At 47.1% G+C, this 13,207-nt stretch overlaps 1 protein-coding gene across 4 annotated transcripts in view; it reads left to right on the top strand.

Annotated features, from left to right (window-relative positions):
* Positions 1-13,207, top strand: part of clip3 (CAP-GLY domain containing linker protein 3) — a 72,651-nt gene that overhangs the window by 24,043 nt on the left and 35,401 nt on the right. For all 4 annotated transcript variants that reach the window (XM_072274464.1, XM_072274461.1, XM_072274462.1 and 1 more), the window contains 3 exons: positions 2,558-2,721; positions 3,367-3,506; positions 11,439-11,532. In XM_072274464.1, the coding sequence (XP_072130565.1) occupies positions 2,571-2,721; positions 3,367-3,506; positions 11,439-11,532 (385 nt within the window). In that variant the 5' untranslated portion in view covers positions 2,558-2,570. The remainder of the gene's footprint in view (positions 1-2,557; positions 2,722-3,366; positions 3,507-11,438; positions 11,533-13,207) is intronic.

Below are 13,207 nucleotides of genomic sequence, written 5' to 3' on the forward strand. Positions count from 1 at the left end.
TTGAAGCTGCTCACCCTTTCCACTGCTGATCCATCAATGAGGACCGGTGTTTGTTCCCTCAACCTTCCCTTACTGAAGTCTACACTCAATTCCTTGATCTTACTGATGCTGAATACAAAGCTGTTGCGGCAACACCACTCAACCAGCTGATCTATCTCACTCCTGTACGCCTCCTCGTCACCATCTGAGATCCTGCTGACAGCTGTTGTGTCATCGGCAAATTTTTGACACCTTTTGAACTGTGCCTAACCACACAGTAGTGAATGTTGAGAGAGAAGAACATTCTTGAGAAGTGCCGGCGTTAATTGTCAGTGAGGACGAGATGTTATTTCCAGTCCCTACTGACTGTGATGTAACCTACTGGTTATTTTTATTGGTTATTTTAATTCCACATCCATTCCCATTCTGACATGTCTATCCACGGCCTCCTGTACTGTAAAGATTGAAGCCACACTCAGGTTGGAGGAACAACACCTCCTATTCCATCTGGGTAGCCTCCAACCTGATGGCATGAACATTGACTTCTCTAACTTCCGCTAATGTCCCACCTCCCCCTCGTACCCCATCTGTTATTTATTTATATACACACATTCTTTTTCTGTCTCTCCTTTTTGTCCCTCTGACTATACCCCTTGTCCATCCTCTGGATTTCCCCCCCTCCCCCTTTTCCTTCTCCCTACGCCTCCTGTCCCATGATCCTCTCATATCCCTTTTGCCAATCACCGGTCCAGCTCTTGGCTCCATCCCTCCCCCTCCTGTCTTCTCCTATCATTTTGATCTCACCCTCCCCCTTCCACTTTCAAATTTCTTACTAACTCTTCCTTCAGTTAGTCCTGACGAAGGGTCTCGGCCCGAAATGTCGACTGTACCTCTTCCTAGAGATGCTGCCTGGCCTGCTGTGTTCACCAGCAACTTTGATGTGTGTTGGTTATTTTTATGGTATTTTAAAGGGGAATTAAGATGAGAAGTCAGAAATAGAGTCATAGAAAAATACAACATCAAAAAATACAATTCAGAAGAATGAGAGGGGATCTTATAGAAACATGTGAAGTTTTGAGAGGGATGGATAAGGAAGAGGCAGGAGAGTTGTTTCCACTAGAACTAGGGGACATTGCCTCAAGGTTCGGGGGAGTAGATTTAGGACGGGGATGATGAGAAACTGCTTTTCCCAAAGAGTGGTGAATCTGTGAAATTCTCTGCTCAATGAAGCAGTGGAGGCTCCCTCAGTAAATATATTTAAGACAAGGTTGGATAGATTTCTGCATAGTAGGGGAATTAAGGGTTATGTGGAAAAGGCAGGTAGGTGGAGGTGAGTTCATGGCCAGATCAGCCATGATTTTATTGAATGGTGGAGCAGGCTCAACGGGCCGGATGGCCGACTCCTGATCCTATTTCTTATGTTTTTATGTTCCTATCTAAGCCCTTTGGCCCATCTAGTCCATGCCAAATCATTTAAACTGCCTACGCCCATCAATCTACACCGGGACCATAACCCTCCATACCCCTACCATTCATGCACCTATCCAAGCTTCTCTTAAACTTTGAAATCGAGCTCGCATACACCACTTGTGTTATTGTTCTGACTGCAGGCTTGATGAGTGGAATGGCCTGCTCCTGCACCAGTTCTAAAAGGCTTACAAAAAGTAGTGGATACAGCCCAGTTCTTCACAGAAAATTCCTTCCCACCAGTGAGCACATCTGCATGGAGCGCTATTGCAGGAAAGCAGCTTCCAGCATCAAGGACCCCCCACCCCCGCCATCCAGACCATGCTCCCTACTCACTACTACCATTGTACAGGAGGTATCAGAGTGTCAGGTCCCACATCACCAGGTTCAGGAACAGTTATTACCCCACAACCATCAGGCTCCTGAACCAGTGTGGATAACTTCACTCACCACAATGAGCCTCAGGTCAGGTTCAGGAACAGTTATTACCCCACAGCCATCAGGCTCCTGAACCAGTGTGGGTAACTTCACTCACCACAATGAGCCTCAGGTCCCACACCATCAGTTTCAGGAACAGTTATTACCCCACAACCATCAGGCTGCTGAACCAGTGTGGATAACTTCACTCACCACAATGAGCCTCAGGTCCCACACCACCAGGTTCAGGAACAGTTATTACCCCACAACCATCAGGCTCCTGAACCAGTGTGGATAACTTCACTCACCGCAACTCTGAACTGATTCTACAGCCTGCAGATTCACTTTCAAGGACTCTACAACTCGTGTTCTCAGTAATATTTAATTGTTCTATTTACATAGTTTGCCCTCTGTTGCCCAATGGTGATTTGCTTCTGTGCAGGTTTTCATTGACTTGTTGTATTTCTTTGTTCTACCGTGAATGTTTGCAAGAAAACAGATGTCAGGGTTGTATATGGTGACATATATGTACTCTGTACTTTGAGGAGTAGGTTTTGAATGTTCCTTTCCCAGTGCTTGCTGTTAAAGCAACAGAGAGTAGTTCCCTGTGTGGTTTTTATCCTCAGCACGTTTCTGATCCTCTTTATACCAATGGCTGTTGGTTCTAATGTTGCCGTCTCTCTGTGTTCTGCAGGCCGCCTTCAGACATGACGAAGGAGAACATGGCAGATGTGGCTTCCGAGGAGGAGCCCCTTGAGCCCCAGGAGCAGCCCGCAGATTTCCACAGCCCAGTGATGGAGAGACGCAAGAAGCCCATGGTTCACCCCTCGGCCCCAGCACCACTGCCCAAGGACTATGGTAGCTCTTCAATCATCTGAGCCCCGTCCACACTTCCTCATTCCCCTCCCTCCCTTTGCCTCCTCCCGTCCTTCCTCTCTCGCCTCTTTCCTCAAAGCCTCTCCCTCTGTCACCTCCTCCCCCTCCGTCCCTCCCTCCTCTTTCCTCTTTTCATACTTCCTTTGCCTCTTGCCTACCACCCTCCCTCATCTCATGCCCCATTCCCTCCCTCACCTCCTGCCTTCCCTCCCCACCTGCCTTCCCTCCCCACCTCCTGCCTTCCCTCCATCCATCACTTCCTCCCTCACCCTTCCTCTTTTCATACCTTCCTTATCTCCTGCCTCCCACCCTCCCCTACCTCCTCCCCTCTCCTCTACCTTCTTTGCATCCCTCTCTTTCACCCCCCCAATCTCCCAGCCCGTATCCCTCACACCCCTTTCATCCCATGTCTGCCCTCACCCTTCCTCCAATATCTTCCCTTCTCCCCTCACCATCTCCTTTACCCCGTCCCACGTGGTCACCCTGCCCCTCGCCTCTGTGCACCTCATCCTCCTTGCCCCTCCACACGCTCCCCCTCCCCATCCACCCTCCCGTCCTCTGAGATGAGACGCTTTCACCTGCATCTCCAGTGTTTGATTGAAATGTTGTTCTCCCCGTTCTGAACAGCCTTCACCTTCTTTGATCCGAATGACCCGGCCTGTCAGGAAATCCTCTTCAACCCGCAGACGACTATCCCTGAGCTCTTTGCAATCATCCGGCAGTGGGTTCCCCAAGTGCAACACAAAATTGACACCATCGGAAACGAAGTGAGTCGGTGCGCGAACTCGTTAATCCGAATCATGCTCCATGAGGGGTGTACACCACAAGGACTACAGCAGTGCAGGGTTGGCACAGTGGCGTAGTGGTGAGCGCAGTACTCTACAGTGCTGGCGGCTCGGGTTCAATTCCCGTCGCTGCCTGTAAGGAGTTCGTACGTTCTCCCCGTCACCACATGGGTTTCCCTCCGGGTGCTGTGGTTTCCTCCCAAAGTCCAAAGACGTACCGGTTGGCAGGTTAATTCGTCATTGTAAACTGCCCTAAGATAAGGCCACTGTAGATTAAATCAGGATTGCTGGAAGGTTCTATTCCGTGCTGTATCTCAATAAATAAATAAATAAACAAACAAAAGCAGGCAGACGGCAGATTCAGTAGGGGACAGGCAGCAAATATGTTATCACAGCCACACCCCTCAAACTAACAAAGTCAATTAGATTGCAGAAAGATTGACAAGGATGTTGCCGGGACTTGAGGACCTCAGTTACAGGGAGAGGCGGAATAGGTTTGGACTTTATTCCTTGGAGTGTAGGAGAAGAAGGGGAGATTTGATAGGGGTATACAAATTGGGTGGTGGGGTGGAGCTACATCTCTACCAAAGGAGGTGTAAGGTGCTCCTTCCCTCCGCTAGCCTGCAGGTCACCCTTGGGCAAGGTGTAGCACCTACTTAGCCCCCCCGCCCCCAATCAGGGTCATGTGAAGCCACGGGAGCAGGTGGTGGATGGCCATATGAGCAAAGAACAATCATGGTCGTGGAAAGACTATGATCATCCACGTCATATGACACAACGATGATGGTGATGATGATATAAAATTATGAAGGGTAGAGATAGGGTAAATGCAAGCAGGCTTTTCCCCTGAGTGAGACTAGAACTGGAGGTCATGGGTTAAGGGTGAAAGGTGAAATATTGAAGGGGAGCCCTTCACTCAGATGAAGCTGAGAGTGTGGAACGAGCTGCCAGCAGACGTGGTGGACGCAGGATCGATTCCAACATTTAAGAGAAGTTTGGATAGGTACATGAATGAGGGGTACGGATGGCTGTCGTCCAGGTGCGGGCTGATGGGAGTAGGCAGAATTATAGTTTGACACAGACTAGATGGGCTGAAGGGCCTGTTTCTGTACTGTAGTGCTCCCTGATTCTGTGAACAAAAAAGAGTTAAATTTCAAGACGGCAGAATTTTAAAATAAAAGATTGATGATTACTTTTATTATTGTCAGCTGTACTCAGTATTGGTTGGTAGGTTAATTGGTCATCGTAAATTGCCCCGTGACTAGGCTGGGATTAAATCGAGGGTTGCTGGGCGATGTGGCTCAAAGGCCACAAGGGCCTATTCCGCGCTGCATCTAAAAACACAAATAAATAAATAAATATACACATAAAGACTGACAAATAACCGATCTGCAAATGAGGGCAAATAGTGCAAATAAAAATAATAATAATACTGAGAACATGAGTTGTAGAGTTATTGAAAGTGAGTCTGTACGTTGTGGAATCAGTTCAGAGTTGAGGTGAGTGAAGTTATTCATGTCAGCTCATTGTGGTGAGTGAAGTTATCCACGCTGGTTCAGGAGCCTGATGGTTGTGGGGTAATAACTGTTCCTGAACCTGGTGGTGTGGGACCTAAAGCTCCTGTACCTCCTGCCCGATGGCAGCAGTGAGAAGAGCTCATGACCAGGATGGTGAGGTCCTTGATGATGGATGCTGCTTTCTTGTGGCAGTGCTCAATGTACAAACTGTAGATGTGCTCAATGGTGGGGAGAGCTGTAAAGACAAAGAACCTCTAATCATGATTCAGGAAACTGGGGAGGATGAAGTGACTGTCGTTTGACAGGGCAACAGCCTTTTCATATATCTCTCTCTGGGAATGGCGGTGCTGTGTGTGGGACAAATTTAGTGATAAAGTTAATTCAGTATTTGGCCATAAATCTCAAACACAAGAGATTCTGCAGATGCTGGAAATCCAGAGCAACACAGAGGAACTCAGCAGGTCAGGCAGAATATATAGGAATGAATAAACAGTTGACATTTTGGGCCAAGACCCTTCATCAGGCTGGAAAGGAAGGGTGATGATACCAGAGTGAGAAGGTAGGTTTTGGGCCGAGACCCTTCACGGCCGGAAACATTGACTGTTTATTCTTCTCTACAGATACTTCCTGACCTGCTGTATTCCTCCAGCATTTTGTGTGTTAATTAAAGTCTGTCACGAGCCTTGTGGCCCACCAGGCTTGTGCTTATGCCGATTTCCGTGGCATGAAGTGACTGAGAGTACGAGACTCTCCCTCAGATAGGACGCTAGTCTATCACGAGGTTAACCCCCAGCATTTTTGCTGCCACCCATTCTCAGCTGGGTAGACTGGAGCATTGTGTGGTTGAGTGCCTTGCTCAAGGACACACACGCTGCCCCAGCCGAGGCTCGAACCCACAACCTTCAGATCGCTAGTCTAACGCCCTAACCACTTGGCCACGTGCCACACATTTTGTGTGTGAGCCTCTCTTTTCTCCCTGAAAAAGGCATCAATAAATAAACCTGTGTAGCAATGCAAAGGGAGAAATATGAGGTTATTTACGAAGCATTATTGGGGCAGTGATGAATATTGGTGGTTGAAAGCCCAAGGGAGCATTGATTCTTCAGAGCCATATATCTCCTGATACACCGTGTGCATGACTCAGTTAACCCCAGTCCAGCTGTGTATTAGTGATCGATTGCTGCTTTTAAACAGACCCAAGCTCAGTCTGAACAGGGTCATCTGACCTTCAGGAGTACAGTCAGGTGTGATGAAGTGTTGGATAGGGAGGCCAGCAGAACTTGTGTATTGTGTCATCCAGTTTGTGGTACTGCTGCAAGGAAGCAGCATCCGTTGTCAGGACCCCACCATCCAGGCCAAGCTCTCTTCCCGCTGCTGCCATTGGGCAGGGGGCATAGAAGTCTGAGGTCCCACACCACCAGGTTCAGGAACAGTTATTACCCCACAACCATCAGGCTCCTGAACCAGTGTGGATAACTTCACTCACCACAATGAGCCTCAGGTCCCGCACCACCAGGTTCAGGAACAGTTATTACCCCACAACCATCAGGCTCCTGAACCAGTGTGGATAACTTCACTCACCACAATGAGCCTCAGGTCCCACACCACCAGGTTCAGGAACAGTTATTACCCCACAATCATCAGGCTCCTGAACCAGTGTGGATAACTTCACTCACCACAATGAGCCTTAGGTCCCACACCACCAGGTTCAGGAACAGTTATTACCCCACAACCATCAGGCTCCTGAACCAGTGTGGATAACTTCACTCACCACAACACTGAAATGATTCCACAAGTTACAGACTCACTTTCAAGGACTCTACAACTTACGTTCTCAATATTATTTATTTTATTTATTTATTTGCACAGTTTGTCTTCTTTTTGCTCACTGGTTGTTTTTCAGTCTGCGTGTAGTTTTTCATTAACTCTATTGGATTTCTGTGTTCGACTGTGAATGCCTGCAAGGAAATGCATCTCAGGGTGGTATTTGGTGACATGTATCAGTGACTAGTGGTGTTCCACAGGGGTTGGTGTTGGGATAGACTCTCTTTACATTATATGTCAATGATTTGGATGATGGAATTGATGGCTTTGTTGCAAAGTTTGCAGACGATATGAAGATAGGTGGAGGGGCAGGTAGTTTTGAGGAAGTAGAGAGGCTACAGAAGCACCTTGACGGATTTAGAAAATGGGCAAAGAAGTGGCAGATGGAATATGGTGTCGGGAGGTGTATGGTCATGCACTTTGGTAGAATTAATGAAAGGGTTGACTATTTTCTAAATGGAGAGAAAATACAAAAACCTGGGGTGCAAAGGGACTTGGAAGTCCTTGTGCAGGATTCCCTAAAGGTTAATTTGCAGGTCGAGTCTGTGGTGAGGAAGGCAAATGCAGTGTTAGCGTTCATTTCAAGAGGACTGAAATATGAAAGTAAAGGTGTAATGTTGAGACTTTATAAAGCACTGGTGAGGCCTCACTTGGAGTATTGTCAGCAGTTTTGGGCCCCTTAGAAAGGATGTGCTGAAACTGGAGAGGGTTCAAGGGATGTTCTTTGAATGGCTTGTCATATGAAGAATGTTTGATGGCTCTGGGTCTGTGTTCACTATAATTCAGAAGAATGAGAGGTTTCAATGAAGTTACCCATCGAATGGAGACAGGGCCTGATGGAGTGGATGTGGAGAGGATGTCTCCTATGATGGGAGAGTCTTAGACCAGAGGACACAGCCTCAGAATAGAGGGGTGCCCTTTTAGAATGGAGATGAAGAGGAATTTCTTTAGCCAGAGAGTGGTGAATCTGCGAAATTCTTTTTCACAGACAGCTGTGGAGGCCAAGTCTTTGAGTGTATTTAAGGCAGAGGTTGATAGATTCTTGATTGGTCAGGGCGTGAAGGGGTACAGGGAGAAAGCAGGAGATTGGGGCTGAGAGGAGGATTGGATCAGCCATGATGAAATGGGCCAAATGGCCTAATTCTGCTCCTATATTTTATGGTCTTTTATACAGTATGTACCTTGATGATAAATCTACTTGGACCTTTGTGAACTTAACAACCAGTTAGTTTTCAGGCTTGGTCTTTAAGGTTCACTTTAGCAAAGTCATAGAACAATCGAGGAAAGTATGTGGTGGAGTCAGGCACACGAGTACGTCCTGGTGTTCCTTTTGATCTGTTGTGAACAGGCCATTCAGCCCATCTCGTCCATGGTGGCCATCAAGGACCAGCCTGGACAAATCCCATTTACCAGCTGTTGCCTTCTGTGCTTTCAAGTGCTCAAGTTTCAAGTTTATTGTCATCTGACTGTACATATACACAACCAAACAAATCAATGTTTCTCCAGACCAACGGTGCACCCACATGACATACATCACATAAAACTATAAATTACCGTAAGTTAATAAAATATTCCAAATGCATGTAGTATGCATCACAGGTAAACAGTAAATGGCTCACTGCCCTAGTGACGAGACTTCGGTGGTAGGGAGCAGTGAACAGTCAACATTTCAGCCGAGACCTATTATCACAAGGGGTTTTATGCCGTGGACCCTTACCATTAGCTGTGAGGTCCATGGACCCCAGGCTGAGAACTTCTGCTCTGTCAGGACTGCAAAGGAAGGGGGGCAGAAGCCAGGATAAGAAGGTGGGAGGAGGGGAGAGGAAGGAGTACAAGCTGGCAGGTGTTAGAAGCTTCAAGTTCAAGTTTATCATCATCTGACTTACATATATACGACCAAACAAAACAATGTTCCTCTGGACCGTGGAGCACACGCAAAACATATATCACACACAGTACATAAAACAATATATTACCGTAAATAAATTCATAAAATATAGTTCAAAGTGCATGTAGTGTGCAGCAAAGGTAAGCAGTAAACAGCTCGCTGTGGTAGTGACGAGACCTCGGGAGTGACAGGGTATTCATTACTCTCACAGTCTGAGGGAAGAAGCTGTTGCCCAGTCTGGCAGTCCGAGTCCTGATGCTCCTGTACCTCCTTCCTGACGGTTGTGGGTCAAAGAGATTGTGGGACAGGTGGTGGGGTCCCCAACAATGCTTCAGGCTGTTTGGGCTCCATCTATCATATAAGCCAGAAAATATTAGATGCCTCAGGTGGTGGGGGGCAAAGTTTCCCGGTAGCTACCCCATCTATGATGTGTGCCTGAACACACCTACCTGCTTGGCTCTGTAACCTTCTATATCCCTCTCCACCTGAATCCGTCGGTCTCTGGTTTGACCATCAGCTTATAATTCAAAGAGTAATGGTTCAATTTAATGTCAGAGAATGGAAACAGTGTACAGCCTGAAATCCTTACTCTTCACAGGCATCCACCAGACAGAAAAAAAACCCAAAGAGTGAATGGCAGGAAAAAGCGCTTAAGCCCCAGAGCCTCTCCTCCCCCTCTCCCATGCACAAGCAGCAGCAAAGCATCTACCCTCCCCCCTCCCCTTCTAATATAGTTTAGAAACAGAACCTTCGGCCCAACTCGTCCATGCCGACCATGGTGTCTGATCCACATCCTTCGAAACACCCTACTACCTGTGAATTTATCCAAATGTTCCCTGAGAGTTTTATTGTCCTGTAGCTGCCTCAATGACTCCCTTCAGCAGCTCGTCCCTGTACCCACCGTTGCCTGTGTGAAGAAGTTGCCCCTCAGGTCTGTCAACCTCATAAACTACGTATGTCGTTATAAGCCTGCATCTCATTGTCTGACTGCAGTGCACTTCCTCTGTAGCTGTTACACTTGGATCTGTATTATGTTATTGGTTTACCTGGTTCTAGCTGAATGCACTGTCTAATGATTTGATCTGTATCAATAGAGTGCAAGGCAAGCTTTTCAGCTGCATGTGATCCCGTCTCTCAGAATCAGAATCAGGTTTAATATCACTGCCACATGTAGGAAAATTCGTTGCTCTGCGGTAGCAGTACATTGTATTACAGAATAACAAAAACTATGAATTACAGGATATATGCGTTTTATGAAATTAAATAAGTTGTGCAAAAAAGAGAATAAAAAGTAGTGAGGTAGTGTTCATGTCCACTTACAAATTGGATGACAGAGGGGAAGAAGCTGTTCCTGAATCGTTGAGTGTGTGTCTTTAGGCTCCTGTACCTCCTCCCTGATGGTAGCAGTGAGATCAGGGCATGACCTGGGTGATGGGGTCCTTAATGATGGATGCTGCCTTTCTGAATCAGGTTTAGTATCACCGACATACATTATGAACTTTGTTGTCTTTGCAGCAGCAGTACAATGCGATACATAAAAATAAAAACTGAGTTACCGTAAATATATACAATGCAATACATAAAAACTGAATTACAGTAAATATATATATAAAGTTAAATTAAATGACTAGTGCAAAAAGAGAAAAAATAAAATGGGTAGTGTTCATGTGTTCAATGTCCATTTAGAAATCGGATGACTGAGGAAAAGGAAGCTGTTTTTGAATTGTTGAGTGTGTGTCTTCAGGTTTCTGTACATCCTCCCTGATGGTAGCAATGAGAAGAGGGCATGAAATGGGCGATTGAGGGCTGGAAGGTGATATGAAGAGAATAGGTTTAAGGTGGGGAGTGGTGAGGGTGCAGACACATCCAACCCTGAGACACCGGGCAAAGGCATTTGATTCCAGACAGGATGTCTCTCTGGTGCTTCCCACACCCTCTCCTCTCCCTTCCCCTTTTCCCAACCGTGATTCTCCTCTCTCTGTCCCCTTCCCACTCTCAGTCCACAATAGAGACCCAGATCAGAATCAGGTTTATCATCACTCACATACGTCATGAAATTTGTTATGGTTTTGAGTCAGTAGTACAGTCCAAAACGTAAAAATTACTACAGTGCTGTGCGGAAGTCTTAGGTGCCCTAGCTATATGTATATGGCTAAGACCTTTGCACAGTACTGAATATTCCCCTTTACCTGGCTTCACGTTCAGCCTATTCTCTCTATATCACCTTCCAGTTTGTACTCCTCCTCCGCCTCCCATTCAGGCCTTTTCCACCTTCCTTTCCTGTCCTGATGAAGAGACTCGGCCAGAAACACCAACTCCCTTTCCTTTGCATTGCTCCAGCTTTTTGTGAGTGCTGCACGGGATGTTTTGACATACAGGCGATAAAATAAGGGAATCTGGGTCTATCATGAGGGACCTCATGACTTTATACATCTCCCATGCTCCAAGGACTAAAGTCCGAGATTGCCCAGCCTCCCCCTTTATCTCATGTCTGTAAGTCCTGGGAGCATCCAGGATTTGAGAACTGGTGTTCAAATATCCAGTGGTCCATTTTTACCCAGGTTAACCTCTGCCTTTTGTTAATATGCTCGTCTGACCTGCTTTAGCATGGGACGAGTGAGATTCCCCCCACCCCCCTGATTACTGAGAATGCCTCCTGCTGATTTATCTTTGTTGCCAATACAGATTCTCAAGCGAGGTTGCCACGTCAACGACCGTGATGGGCTGACGGACATGACCCTGCTACACTATGCCTGCAAGGCCGGAGCGCACGGCGTCGGTAGGTGGTGAAAGTGGTCAGATTTCGGAGTCTGTGTGTTCGCTCCCAAATGGGGCAGATAATCGCAGGGAAAAGTGGCAGGGCGTCACCCCTGTCTTTCAAGTTTGTTTTCATTCAACCATACGCATGCATAGAACTGAATGAAACGTCGTTCCCGAGGTGGTGTTGTGCAAAAGCAGGTTTGCGGGTTTGGTAAGTGAAACAGCAGACACTGATTGTGAGCAAGTACAGCAACTGTTTATTCACAAGCAAGCAATGAAACACTTTACATGCCTGTAAATCGAACAAGCACTCATCCAAGTCACTCAAACTATAGAAACTGCTCGCATTCCATGCACTTGCTAAATCTGTCCAAGTTACACAACATCAAACAAGCAATAAACAACTACTTAACGAGGTATTTACCTGAAACATGAGTTCCTCCCCTATTAACTCAAAGTTCAAAGTACATTTATTATCAAAGCATGTATATACATCATACAGCTTTGAGATTCGTCTCTTCACAGGCAGCCACAAAACAAAGAAACCTCAAAAGAACCGAACAAAAAAAAGATCCAATGCACAGAGAGAAAGAGAAAAAAAAACTTGTAAACATCAAAAGTAATCAAGTAGCTTCGGAACTGGTTTTTATGAAAGACACAAAGCCAGATGTTGCTGCAGCTGGCACAGACACCAGCCATCGTCCATTCCAAAGCCGAGTAAGTGACGTGAGACCATGGACACAAAGCCAGGTGTCGCTGTAGTCCAGCATAGAGCAGAGCAAACGTCGCGGATTAGCCCGGCTCTTGCCTCCAGTCCCGGCACCCTGACCTTTTTAACCTGGCCCGGCACTTAAATCAGCTGAACAGCGTGTCGTTCCTTGCTCTTAGACTGCTTTGGATCCAGCCACCACCTTAACACCACTTTGGAACTGCAATACACCGTCCAAATGGTTTCGCCAGTGCTACCTGCGGCTCAGGGTCCCAAAACAGAGAGAGACTCACTCCTTCACCTTTATACACCTGAGGACCAAAAGGCAGCCACAAGTATCACAGCACATGGCTTAGGAGCAGAAACGGGTGCCTCAGGGCACAGGAGTTAACCAATAGGAAGGCAGCTACATACCTTGAGCAGGCCCATCATTAACTGGCACGGTGGAAGCCACTTTCAGAGCAATTTTCCATCGGCTAATAAGTAGACCTTCCATATTACGGGGTCAAGGTGTAAAACACAGCCCATACAGTCACACACAGCACATATAGTTACGATCCAGTGCATACAGACACAGAATAATATTAACACAGGTCACCCCACCTGGATCCACCCATCACCTCCCAGCCTCTGTCACTGTTCCCACCCTCCCATCTACTATTCGCCCCTCCACCCCTGGATCCACCCATCACCTCCCAGCCTCTGTCACTATTCACACTCTCCCCTCCTCCATCTGCCTATCATCCCTCCTCATCTCGATCCGCCCATCACCTCCCAGCCTCCATCACTATTCACACTCTCCCCTCCTCCATCTGTCTATCATCCCTCCTCACCTCGATCCGCCCATCACCTCCCAGCCTCCGTCACTATTCACACTCTCCCCTCTTCCATCTGCCTATCATCCCTCCTCACCAGGATCCACCCATCACCTCCCAGCCTCCGTCACTATTCACACTCTCCCCTCCTCCATCTACCTATCATCCCT

This window comes from Mobula birostris, chromosome 12, assembly GCF_030028105.1.
Source record: "Mobula birostris isolate sMobBir1 chromosome 12, sMobBir1.hap1, whole genome shotgun sequence".
In the NCBI taxonomy this organism is placed as follows: domain Eukaryota; kingdom Metazoa; phylum Chordata; class Chondrichthyes; order Myliobatiformes; family Myliobatidae; genus Mobula; species Mobula birostris.